General features: G+C 43.6%; 1 protein-coding gene across 12 annotated transcripts in view; it reads right to left on the bottom strand.

Annotated features, from left to right (window-relative positions):
* Window positions 1-13,699, bottom strand: part of PTPRF (protein tyrosine phosphatase receptor type F) — a 478,221-nt gene that overhangs the window by 36,810 nt on the left and 427,712 nt on the right. For 7 of the 12 annotated variants that reach the window (XM_079980220.1, XM_079980216.1, XM_079980226.1 and 4 more), the window contains 7 exons: window positions 13,666-13,692; window positions 10,674-10,791; window positions 8,166-8,744; window positions 7,447-7,544; window positions 5,075-5,328; window positions 4,180-4,270; window positions 2,157-2,369 (listed from right to left, as the gene is read on the bottom strand). In XM_079980220.1, the coding sequence (XP_079836346.1) occupies window positions 2,157-2,369; window positions 4,180-4,270; window positions 5,075-5,328; window positions 7,447-7,544; window positions 8,166-8,744; window positions 10,674-10,791; window positions 13,666-13,692 (1,380 nt within the window). The remainder of the gene's footprint in view (window positions 1-2,156; window positions 2,370-4,179; window positions 4,271-5,074; window positions 5,329-7,446; window positions 7,545-8,165; window positions 8,745-10,673; window positions 10,792-13,665; window positions 13,693-13,699) is intronic. The other 5 variants (XM_079980222.1, XM_079980224.1, XM_079980217.1 and 2 more) reach the window with 1 other exon arrangement.

The following is a 13,699-nucleotide window of genomic DNA, read 5'->3' as shown; positions in this document are numbered from 1 at the left end:
CTATTATGCCGTTATAAACACATCACCCTAGGGGGTTATATGTCAAGGAACACCCACTGGGCATTATGTTCCACACTGAACAGCAGACTAACTCATGGCTGTCCTTGAAGCTCTAGCATAAGCCCTGAATACAGCAGGATTCACATGGGGCTTCTCACATGCAAAGGCTTCCAAGTCGTACAAGGGAATGGCAAGTTGCAAACAAAAATGCAGTACAAAATTGGCTGCCTCTGTTCCAATACATGCTACGCTCATATCTTTTTTTTAATGCCTGCCAGAAGACATATGTTCAGGGAGGACCATGTTCTCTGTTCTAGTGGAGGCTTCCTATTGCCCTGCTCAAGGGAGAGGCGTACACTGGTCTCACTTTTAGCCCCTGCGGAGATACAGTGGTACCTCGCAAGACGAATGCCTCGTAAGACGAAAAACTCGCAAAACGAAAGTTTTTCATTTTTTGAGTTGCTTCGCAAGACGGATTTCCCTATGGGCTTGCTTCGCAAGACGGAAACGTCTTGCAAGTTTGTTTCCTTTGTCTTGCAAGTTTGTTTCCTTTTTCTTAAAACCGTGCATTCACTTTGAGGAGCAACTCATAGCACGCGGTGTGGTAGCCTTTTTTGAGGTTTTTGAAGACTTTGGTGATTTTTGAAGCTTTTCCAAAGTCCGTGCTTCGCAAGACGAAAAAATCGCAAGACGAAAAAACTCGCGGAACGAATTAATTTCGTCTTGCGAGGCACCACTGTACCTGTTGACCAAATTCTGCCAGTCTGAAAGCAGAGATCTTAAACAGCCTCTTTGACTTCATGCACAGGAATTCTGTGAAACACAGAGAAAACGTGCCCATAGCAGCTGCTTTTGTGGATGCTCAGCAGCAAACACCTGCCTGGCTTAATTTGAGCCACATTTTGTCTCTGGAACCTGTTTCAGTGGCAGGGCTAAGTCCTAGAACATGCAGAATAGTAATAAATAATATTCTGGAGCCCATCTTCACATTACTGAGAAATAACTACACGGTCCCCAAGTTCTAAGATTAGAACTAAATTTCTGACACTTCTTGGGGAAACAAAACACAATAAATGTCGAATTCCAGGGGGCAGCAAAAACAAGGAAGGTATTTGCGGTGCCTTAAAGACTAATAAATTCACTGTGGCATAGCTTTTGTGAACTACAGCCCATTAGATGCATGAAGTGTTACTCTGAATTACAGGTATATGTATATATACACATGCCTGGGGACATGGAGGGGGCTGTAACCAATGAAGTCACAGGGAAATGAAATGCAGAATAATGCAGTGATAAATGAAACGAGACTGATAAAGTGCTAAATGACAAAGTAATCTGTGGCTCTACAATCGTTCTTTCAGAAACAGCCATTTATGATATTGTGGCTTCATTCCTCTAGTTTAAGAACACGACGATTGAGTTGAGTGCCAAGCTGGAGCTCACAACCTGGCACAGGTTTCAGAAAGAACTGGCAGTGAACTTTGTGAGGGCAGCAGATCTTATGTAGAGGGCAGCTGCAGTTGCACCACAAAATAAAACCAGTTGCTTGGAGAGTTTGCTCTGCTAGCCAAAGTGCTCTTGTGCACATTCACTCTTGTACATGCAGTACCCAACCTTGTGGCACAAGGGCACCTTCTCCGCCTGCTCTGCGGCCTCTATTCTCCTGCCTGCATGTTTGCTATGTCCGCCACACAAGTGCTCAGACCAGAAGAGTAATGAAGCATTTGACCAGCTCTAATGAGCCATTACAAGTAAATGAGGCTGAAAGTGAGAGACCCAGCATGGGACGGAGCAGAAGGGCTTGAGTATCTTCATTATGGGTGGACATTATTTACACATTTGCAGAAGCAATGGCATTATCCACCATTTCCCCTCCCTTATTCATTCTGGCTTGCAACAATGGATAATCCTAAAAATTACAGGGGTGTGGAAAGTGAAGAAGCACAAAGAGTGGGGCAGATAATCTATTTTCTTCCTATGGACTGCGAGGCACCAAGCAAGAGAGGGGAAGGAGATTCTGAGTTGTTTTATACATCTGATTTTATTAGCTTAAGCTTTGCAGAGCAAAGTTCCACTGTGACAAAGCTTCCCTAATGCCATCTCTAGAATGGGCCTCTTAAGCATCACACAGTCCCTTCGCTTCTCGTGGTCCTTACCGTATCCCCATCCTCCAGTGAAGCCAGCACAAAACAACGGTAGCTCAAGTCTTCTGAAAGGGGCTTATTGTAGAAGCCTTGATAGCTCTTCTGGTCCCCCAAGACAAAGGTCTCTGGCAGATCATCCATTTGGGCAGCAATGTAAGGCTTGAGCCGCTCTGCCTGACGTCGCTGGCGCCTGCTTGGGTCGCCTTGGTTCATGGCCTCAAGTAGCTGGGTGGCAAAAGGAAGCTAACGTGAGAGAGAGCAATGCTATTTACCAAGGTGACTCTACATTTCCATGAGGAAAACCTGTAAGCCAGGTGACAAAAAACACCAGGGAGGTCCAGGTATTCATTACTCTAGTGCATTCCCGAAGGCTTTCTCTAGAACTCAATGAATGTACAGTTAATTAAGTTGCTGGGGGTAAAACGGGAACCAAGTGTTGTCCTGGGTTTATGGTGGACGACTGTGAAAACAGGAAGCAGGACACGATGGACCCCTTGTATGACCCAGCAGGGCTCTGCTCACATTCTTATGCATGTTTTGTTTGTATTCATCATACACTGGGCACAGTTTTGTGAAAAATAGTGTACCATTTTTATAAAGTTTATACCCCTCAACATTTCAAGGGAAATCATTTTAAAATACATGTTTCTCTTTGATGGTAGAGCAGCAGGAGCAGCAGAGAACAGGCCACACAGTCCACATATGCATCTTTAGATGCCCAGCAATTTGAACTTTTGGAGATAGGCAAAAATTCAGCAGGCTTTGACACAGATTTCTGCCACTCTGCAAACACACTTTGTGGCTTAAACTAAAATGGACAAAATCTGTACGCAGAGCTCACCACCCCCACCACATCCTGCTGGGCTGCAGCAAGACTTTGTATAAATCACACACAGTGCTAACATGGAATGTTCAGAGAGAGGAAAAAATGGCAAATTTCATAGTCGTCCACAAACTCAAGAAAAAAGGATATAAACACACCAAAATTCAATTACATTGCTCAGAAAAGCTCTCAGATGTTTAAAGATGTTTTTCTAATGAATAAAAATGAATGCAAGGCTCTGAACAGAAATTCTAATTTAAAATGAAGGAGGAGGCATGAAATACATTTCACACAAAAATGTGTTACGGCAGAGATGAAGCATTAGAGCAATGGTGGTGCCAGGAAGAAAACAGAGACCACACAGAACCATGGCCATTATTTCAGGGAAGGAGGGTGCTGGCTTGTGACCCTAACGAAGTGGCATCCCTGCCCTCCAACCACTGCTTCTCTGCATCCCAACTAATGTGTGCAACACACAGATGTGTGCGCGCGCACAGAGTCTTATCCAAGCTTCAGTTTTTATCAGTGGAAACTGATCTATTGGGGCAAATTGGGGCACTGCTCCCCTTGGTAAGCCCCCACTTTTGTGGCTTCTTATTTACATCCAGTGTAGGAGGTGGCACTGACTGCCAGTTTTCCTTTTCTTAAGTCTCAGTGTTTCCCTTGCAAAACTCAGGAGGGAGAATTAAGTGACTCTGCCTGTCACTGGCTCCGACTCCAAGTACAGTTTGGGCTCCCTGCCTTCTGCCTTACCCATCCCAATGGGGACCTCTGCTTCCTACATCTTGTTTTGCATATAAATTATACAACAGAACCTGGGGGCAGAAGGAGGCGTGGTGTGATCCATACATGCAATAAGTCCATGGGCAATCACACTTCAGTGACCTCTTTCATTGGACCAGTAAGCTTGACAGGCAATTTTGAGAGCTGGCTAAAGATGAATATGGATATCATGGGTATTTGAGGAACTTGATGACTTCAGGATGGCAGAAGATGGCACCTCCAAATTAAGCTATCAAAGGTGGGAATTATCCCACATAGGCAAAGTTTCCGAAACCCCAGGTCTTCTGCCATTATCTCCAGTATGACAGGATGGTTAACGTTGCTCATATACTCTCCCAAATTATTTCATATGTGTGGGCTAGTTTCTTGAACATCTGTTTCCCTTACCCCCTTCAAAATAAGTGGAAACAAGTTTTGGCCTTCTCCTACCTGGTCTAGTCCCATATCATCTGGGCTCTTCAATCTGGAGCCAACTAGGTTGCTTGTGTGGTCTATCGGCACAACCACAATGTAGTACCACCTAGGGAACAAGAGAGGGGAATGGGTGAGCTCTACTTCAAACAGAATGATGCTCTCCATGAAAGCCCTGCAACTCCCTCCTTTGAACTTCCCAGAGACACAGGCTGTAGCCTGCTGGCATGTATTAAGTTAATAAAAGTCACTAGGCCAGCTTCTAAGTGATAGTGTTGGAAGCTGGGAAAGCACAGCTCTATAATCTGGTTCCTTTTTCAGTGGTGGGAGATCAAAAACACAAATGAGACTTCCACAAGCCTCCTATTAGGATTTACATACATTATTTAAAGTAACTGTGCAGCAGTGTGGAAAGTACACCCTGGGCCCTTTCAGATGAATGATGGGGATTATGGCTCCCTATTTTTCATATAATGATAGGTGACTGAGAGGAACAGGTTATAATACATAAAAATGGTAGCCCAGATCCAGAACCCTGATCACATCCAGCACATCGCCCTTGCCCAACCCAGTGCCTTCCAGATGTTTTGGGCTACAGCTCTGATACCCTTGTCCATCGACCATGCCAGCTGGGAGTTGTAGTTCAAAACATCAGATCAGGTAAGGCTGCTGCACAGAGTGCTCTCATATTTTTAGTAACCTCTTGCTATTGGGAAGCATTTTTAACATGTTGTAGGTGGATTTACACCATTATCATGATTTATGAAATCCAATACAGTTCCCTATATTACCACCCTTATTACCTGTGCAAAAGCACCAAGACTCTGCAGGGACTCAGGAGACCCTTCCCCAACTATACAACACCATGTTCTCCTATGGTAGCATCATAAATAATAAAAAAGTAGAAACATACCTGACTGGCACAGAGGTCTGCACTTTGGGGAGAGTCAGAGTGAACTGCCCATTATGGATATATTTGTATGTGGAAATGGGCTTGCTCTGGATGACATCAGGTGCTGTCCGGATGAAGACTCGGTGCTGCAAGGCTCCTGCGCTACTTCCCCGGTTTGTGAGTGCAAAGGAATAATTTGTGTCTGGCTGCAGGTTATTAATCAGCTTCCTCATGGAGTGGCCATCCACCTCCACAGTCTGGCCATTGTACAGAATCTGTAAGCAGAGGGAAACAGTTGATTCAGCCCAAACTGATAGAAAAAGGGTTGGATGAAGTTCTTTCCACAACTCCTCTTCCTGGCGTGGGTCTTTTTTTTTGGCAATGTTCACACTGTGTTATCAAGCTGACCTCTTGATAAGCGTGACTATACCAAATCTGAGAGATCATGAACCCCCATGGAGAAATAAGAGTTGGTGCTGCCTTCTCCCAGCTCGGTTGGTCTGCACATGTGGGTAGGAAGAAAGATACAGTCCCTAGCTCCCATAACTATTGCAACTTTTTCTGTCGTCCATTCGGGAGTAAGGAGTGCGGTGGTGGTATGGTTATCTAGGGTAGAGATGGCTGCTTGGCTCTTCCTCACTTGCTGGGCCTTCTGGATTAGGCAACAATGGTGAAAGTTACTGTGTCAGAGAAGCTAAAGTAGTCTGCAAGATGAATCTGTTACTAAAAATCTGTCAAGGTACAATATTAGGAGGTGGAAGCCAGGGCTACTAGTCTGAAAACATTCTGCCTATGCTCTCATGAAAATGTCTCATGATCAGTTCTCATTCCCCAACACAGCATTCATTTAAAATCCATTTCTAGCATCAAACACAGGCAGGGAAGCAGCTCTCTTAGATCAGGGACAGTGTCAGGTTCTGATTGCAGCAGGAATCTCACCATAACATCACTTCTCACTCACTTCACAGGACCAATCATCTATTTGCAGGGAGTTTTATCTCCTGGACCAGATGAAGCAACGACTCTTCTCTGAGGAGAATTGAAAGCCCTGTTGTTGATTCTTCAGTGAAGGAATTTCAGAGGTCTCAGTTCATTCCCAATAAAAAATACCATGATATTTAGCCTGCGCCTCAGTGTTCACAAATCATAACAATATCTGCCTTAATTAAATCTGTTAAAGAGAAAGAGGACACCCTTTGGGATGTAGATTTAGTGCGAGACTGTTTATCAAGTGTAGATAATGCTAATTGTTCCCATGGAGACTTATCAGCGGTGCTCGTTAGATTATTAGGCTTTGGCCTGGCATCCTGTACACTTGAATTAAGCAGCTCAGCACAGGTGGGTGGGGGAGTGTCCTGTTTGCAAAGTTGCTGCTGCTCCTGGGCCAGCTGCTCCTGGGCCAGTTACTCTGTTGGCACTTGTGCAGGCCTGGACATCTAATACTGTCTACAGGAAGAAGAAAGCTCATTTACACCCGTTGCGTTTGCATGGCTGCTCCTCAGCTAGTGAGCCGCTAACACCATCTGCTCCTGTGCCTCATCATGGCAAACCCACGGCAGCAACTGCTGTCAACTCTCTGCTTACGTCAGCAAAATCTGGCAACTACGTTTTGAAGCCCACACTATGCAACCGTTTTGATGATGGTTCCAAGGCAGCTCTGACCATACAGCATTAGGAACGAGTCCAAAGAACTAGCCTTTTGTGAACAAATTCCCCGCATAGAATTCTCCTGCTGTCACGAGTGCTTACTTATCTCTGTCATGTTGCTAGCGACCATAGGCAGAGCAGCACACTATGGTGCCCTGTTGGGTTCTAGAGGTATCTCTATCCTGCCCTAAGTGTAATTCTGCCTGTGTTCTGAACAAAAATGCTCCATGATCAGCAGTAGGATCAAACCATTTTGCCTGGAATGCAGGGGGTTTGGGCTCCTAATTGTAGTCTGTTCTGAGCAGAAGATTGTGCCAGTGCTCAGAATGAATTCCTCACTCCACCGTGCAGGACTCATGGGAAACCAATTCCCATACAGCTAGAGTAATATTTAAAGGGCATATATGAGTCTCCAAAACTGGCAAGGGAATCAAGAGGTTTTGTCTGGAAATGTACCAGTTTTTAACTAATTTCTAAAGACTTACCTGCTGATTTACCATGCTTGGTGATCTAGACTAAAGGAAACAAGTGTCAGGACTCGAGGGTACCCAGGACAAGGGGGTGTCCACACTTCTTACATCCTGACTCAAGCCCCCTGGTGTTTCTCCGGATTTGGTTGCTCAGCTTACATAACTGGGTTGATGAAAGCAAGACTCTTGATCTGAAGGTCCCTGAGACAGACTTTCTAATTTCTTCCTTACTGCACATTAATCGGGTCCCCATACGTGACAGACATATTCCCTTACCTTGAAAGGAACTGCGGATTTGTAAGAGTCTGGAACCTCCCAGCTAAGTAGCACTGATGTTTTCATCACAGCACTGACACGAAAGTTCTTTGCGAATACTGCAATTAGAAAGAATCCTTTTGAGTGGCCCCCGTGAGGCAACACTGGACAACTAACCCTTTCCCTTCCACTCTTCTCAGTAGCAGCAAAATTTGGTGTTTTCCTGTAGATTCAATAAGCCTTCTCGCACCTTAGGACACTTAAGCTTTTTGACCAAACTGTGTTGCCACCTTCCCCTCTTTGTCACAGACTGTGTACAAACTATATATTTAAAGCACGTTCAAAGTATATTCTCTCTCTGGGCCCTGTAGTTTGTTATGGGTTGCTAGGATTTTTAACACTGCAAGAGGTAAACTACAGTGCCCTGAATTCTTTGAGGAAAATAATGTGTTCTGATTGTACTTTAAAGGTATAGTGTGTACACAGCAATCTTCAAAAGGTAGCAGTTATGAGGCACTGTTTCTTCACAGAAGCTGCCTGTTCAGTTTGCACCAAAGCAACAATTCTTATCTGGAAACAGAAAATGGGGTATGTGTTTGAAAAAACAAATGCAGTCATGCAACCTCTATGCCCCCCCCATCCAAAAAATTATAAGCTCAGGAAGGTAAGACTGACCAGGTCATCTCTGACCTGTTTTCTGCCATAGAGGTTCATTAACTGATCACAGGGGAGGCGCTTACCCTGTTCCATTGGCATTGTCCTAGACTGAATGCTGGGGCTGAGAGGGCCAGCTCCCTTGTTAGTGTGGGCTCTAACTTTGATGTCATAGGTTGTGTCAGGTTTGAGGTTGGTCAGAGTGATGCTCGTTTCCCTCGTAACATTGGTCAGGTTCTGCTGGCTGTTAATGTCTCTGTACACAACTGTGTAGTTGGTCATTTTCCCATTCCTCTCCGCCAGAAGCGGAGGCTCCCAAGTCACTTTAGTGGTGGAGGTGGTCAGCCCCACCACGTGCAGGTTCTGGGGGAAACCGCTTGGCGCCTCCTCTGCGGTAGTGATTTCTTTTTCAAACTCCTCCCCAAGACCAACCCTATTCTTGGCAGCCAGCTTGAAGATGTAGGTGGCACCCTTGTAAAGGTCAGTCACGGTGAAGTGATCCACGTTCTTCTCAAAGTTCATAATCCTCATCTTCTCCTCCTCAGCATGTTTGAACTGCAGCTGGTAGCCCAGCAGCTCCCCAACCATCTCTTTAGGTGGGTGCCAATTGATCAGAGCTGTATTCATGGCTGTGGTGCTGATCATCATGGTAGGCTTGCCTGGGACTGTGGGACAAAAACAGGGTGATATGCCATGAGTGGGAGGGAGACAGAGTTCTGGCCTTTTCACTGCCGGAGTTGCTCACTCAGGAAATTTATCAACCTGCTAAAGAATATTAGCTAGCACGGCACTCCCTATCAATTTGGCGTCAGATTACAGATGAAAGATCAATATGTTTGAATGCTTCCCCACATTAAAATTAGCTGCACACAAAAAAGCAGCATATCTGAGAGAAGACTTTTCTTTTGCATGCTTTCCACAGGCAGGGAGTTTACAGGGGCAATGTCCAAAAAGGCAAACCACCTGCAATTTGAAGTGGTTCAGTCCAGAAACAACTGCACTGTATTTCTGAACATATCAGTGTTTACTCTTCCCTCCAAATTCCACAATTAAACAACAGCAACAAAACAAAATCCAAATTTTATAATGGAAAAAAACTAATTTCTATATGGCTACATTTCACAAATATCCTTAATCTATATGTTTGTCTGTAAAATGTGCCTGACTTGATCATAAGATCTGATTTCTTTGGGGGAGGGGAGTTGAGAACCCTATAGTGGAAGCTATAGGATCTTAAAGGAATCGGGATGAATAAGATTATCACAAATGCCACACTTTGTGCAAGCTTCTGAAGGAATTTTGTCAGCTGCTATATTTTGTGAAAACCTTTGTGCCTGTAGTTTGCAAACACTGAACCAAACCCTGGGGCAAATTATTTAAACAGCTAATCCCTAACTTCTATAGTGTAAATTATTCCAAATGTAACTATTTCCAAAATTGCAATGAAAAATAACACTGTGATGGATACTGTCTTCAAAACTTCCTTGTATCTGACTCTTAAATCTCATCATACTTCCGCAACCACTCCTTGAATCTTGCCATTTGCAGAAGCAAGCCTAGAGAAAGTAGATTTGGGACAGTATGATAAAGAAAGTGAAAGGTAATGCCATAAGATAAGAAATCAGGGCTTTAATATAAGATGTTGCAGAGAAGCCCAGACTCAAAACTGGAATCTCCGCTAGTTTGATGCAGGCAATTTTCATAGCAATCTTTATAATTTCACCACCTGTGCGAGCTGTTGAGAGCATAGCATGCTGTTTGCAATCAAAATGTGCTGTGTTTGAGCTGATGAACTGGTTCCTGCTAGGAATGTTGATGTGATGGCTGAGCAGCAACAGGATTCCAAATCTCATATATGTAGCACAAATTAAGGGCTGCTCCCTTCAAAGCTTAACACCTGCTGTATAAAATGGATGGTTTCATATCTCTGTTCCACCCACAACAGAGACACATCCTTCCCCCAAATCAGGGGAGATTGACGTGTAAATCCATCAACAACAAAACTATTCAATATCAGCACAGTGCCAAGATAACCATTATCCTGTGCCAGACTGTGGCACTCAGAGCAAATTCACAATAGCATAGTGGTATTCTGGATTTGGGGAGAGTTGATTTGACTAAGCTGTGGTGAAGCTGCCACGTGAATGTCATGTTATTTTGCCAATTCAAGGCAGAGGCATTTCCCAGCAACTATTAGCCATGGTAACTATGGGCAGATGCGGAACAGTTCCAAACGTCAGATACTTGGGATGAACAGGAGATGGTCATTGTTCTCCTGCTCTGCTTATGGCTTCCCAGAGACATCTGACTGACTGCTGTTAGACACAGCATGCCAGAATGCCTGCAAATTATCTCCATTGTAGTAAAATTGTAATGTGTGAAGCAGTTCTTAAAGAGAGGAAGTTTCCATTTTTCTACTTGCTTCTCCATCACCTGCAGTTCAGTCTGCAAAACAAGGGGTTCGAGGGTACAGGTGCTTTTTTCACCTTCCTAACACTTCTTAAGATTAAAATTTCTGCCATCTTTGATTTTGGAGCTCAAAATATTAGAGTAGATTTGCCCATCAAAGATGTGTTGTAGTACTATTGGCTCACCTGCTCCACTTGTAGTAACCACCTTGTCCCTGCTGCGGGCCCCATCCCCTTTGGTGGTGTAGGCTGCGATGCTGATAGAATAGGTTGTTTCGGGTAAAAGGCCTCCTATGAGGGTTTCCTGTGGGAAACAGACATTTTTAGCTCGTTATCAAATTAAGGAAGGCAGGAATATAAGAGCATTTCTGTACTTTGGATATTTGACCCATTTAGCTTCAAAACACACAAGAAGGAAAACTGACCCTGAAGTTTTATTAACTTTTTAATGAGATTACTTTGGATACAGGTCCTCCATCTCTCGCATCACTGGTGACAAGTGAAAGTTGCATTGAGAAAACATGTTCCTAGGTTAGTTGATGCAATCCAGTGTTTTCTGGCCTCTGTGAAGTAAGCCAGGGTATGTTTTGTCATGGGCTACTTTTGTTGTGTTTCCTGTGCACCTCCCTTTGCCAGAAAGCACCCATTTTCATTAAATCACATGAACAAATCCACACATTTTTTCCTATGTCCAACATGGGATGAAAGGGTTGGTTTGTCTGGAGCAGCTTGTCAAACTCAATACTTGCAACTGCCAATGCAATTGCAGCAGTCGTTAGTTGCAGCCCAGCATATTGCCCAGCATATAATTCTGGATAGCCAAGGAAGTTCACTGCAAGAAACAGGGACCCAACAAAATACAGCAAACTGAAGTGGGAAGGGAAGAACAACTTTCCCACAACTTCTACCACAAGTGAACTTGTTACTGGTAAAAGGACAACCAAGGGCTACTGAGTAGTTTCACCATTTCCATCCCGGCAAGACTGCCAGAAAGGGAAGATCAAGCTGGTGCTAACTGGAAGTAAATGTCTGTTAACAATTAATCTCTTTTTGTTCTGGTACTGACAGACTAATAATAATAATAATAATAATAATAATAATAATAATACCCCATCCATCTCTAAACGGCCTACAGCATATATAAAAATCAAACATTTAAAACTTCCCTCCACTTGCCTTCCCTTGTTGTCTTGTCTTTTAGTCTCTGAGCCTGGCAAGGTTCTGTGTCTTATTTTCACTTATGAACAGCACCTTCCAGCAGCATCATATATTGAATTTTAATTGTCATGAGATGCTTATCGGAGACAAAGTGCTTCCTCATATCAACAGGCCACAAACAAGCACATTCTTTTGCTATACCTGGCAGGGCAAACTGCTACGCAGTCATGTAATAAGGGCATGAAGCAGTCTTCTCTGTTCATAGTGCTGCCATTTACCCCACAGATACATGGGCAAAAGATGAAAAGGACTGGTTGTAAACCTATTGTAACAAGAAAGTAGCAGCCCTTCCATCACAGTTAAAGTGTTAACTTCAGTACATATAACAGAACAGAAGCAGACCACTCACTTGTCTCTTCCAGCAGAAGGCCCTGGGATGAGCAGCAATATAGCTAGTGGATCTGCCACTTGCCATAACATGCTCACCAACCACGGTATTCAAGAGTCTTGCTTCTTAAAAATAAACTACCCATGCTACATACATCAGGAAAAATGTAAGGCGAGAGAGCAAGCATAAAATTCTACACAAAACAAAGGCCACAGGATCTATAGGCCACAGGATCTGTTACCTTCTCAATGGTATTGTCCCCAGCTGTGCAGGCTAGAGACACCAGCAGGGGCAAGTAGCAGTAGGACCTTGAACTATCTCACTGGATCATTTGACGGGGTTGGCTTTGTAACCATAAGCTTACTCCAGCTCTCTCAAACCTTCTACATTCTATTAGCAAATATGGACCCTTGTGAAGGACTCCACAGAGAAAGACCTGCTCAAAGATAACCTGTAGCAGTTTTCTAGTAGAATTTCAACCATTAACCCTATGCATGAAGGAATGACTGTTAATGCACAAAAATAAAAATGTGATATAACCAGGAATAAATCTGTATTGTGATGGATAGATAGAGCACAATCTCTTCCTAGAACCTTGGTTTGTCAGGGTGCTTTGTTTTTGGCTGTCATGTAATGTGTTAATTACTTGAATAAAACAAACAAACAAACAAATGTGAATAGGCTTTTTCTCACTGGCAGCCCAGGTAAGTTACAGGATTCAGCCACCTAACCCAGATTATTCCTTCATTGCTTTCATTTGCAAACCCAAATTAGCAAACAGAAATCAGAATGACACCAAAATCAGAGTTCAAGTAAGATTTCCTTTTCCCTCTGGAGTTGTATGAGAGAGCAAAATCAATCAATGGCAATGAATTGATATAGAGGGAGATACTCAAACACACAACACAAAGGCTACGAAAAGATGTAGTCATCACCACAGTCCACACAGGAGAGTAATTCTCACACAGGGAAGAGCATGCCACTAGAACAAAGCAAGTTAGGGGGAGAGAGGAAAGAAAGAAGGTGGAATGAGAGATACCATACATAGGGCTGTCGCTGCAAACCCCTTCTAAGCAAAGTCCTTCTGCTAAGAGACGAGGGAAGCCACAGCAGGGTATGTAACTTAATCTCTCTTTCTCCAAAGGTAATTTTCAAGCTTGTTCCTCCAAATTTATATCTCAAAATTACTTGGAAAAATTGAATTTAACTGTTTGAATGTGATTGTGTTCTTATTACAGCTTTTGTTTCAACCAAAGGTCACAGCTGAGAGAACAGGGTATTTTTCACGACTGGGATCAATGAGGTTTAAAGATTACAGATCTGACTCTGCCATGTAACGAGCTGGACCAAAGACTGTAGAAAGTGGACTGCTCCCCCCGCATCTGCCTGAAATTGCATTGCAACAAGCTGGAAATACAGATTATGAAAAATGTCAATTGCTTTTCTGCATTTAGCAGCAATCTAAATGCCAATTTGCTCAGGATTTGTGGCTGGTGGAAGCTCCACAGAGCAACTCCCTAGAACCATCTGAGGATTGACAGGGGTGTTTTGACAGCACTATGCACACAGATTTCACAAAATGATCCTCAGACCCATCTGATCCAAGCAAACACTCTAACAAATGGTACTTACGTGGTCAATAGCGTCCTTAAACCTTAACTGATGG

The sequence above is a fragment of the Podarcis cretensis genome, assembly GCF_951804945.1.
Source record: "Podarcis cretensis genome assembly, chromosome: 6".
In the NCBI taxonomy this organism is placed as follows: domain Eukaryota; kingdom Metazoa; phylum Chordata; class Lepidosauria; order Squamata; family Lacertidae; genus Podarcis; species Podarcis cretensis.
Note: the sequence above shows the minus strand (reverse complement) of the source record. Positions and strands in the feature narration are given on the sequence as shown.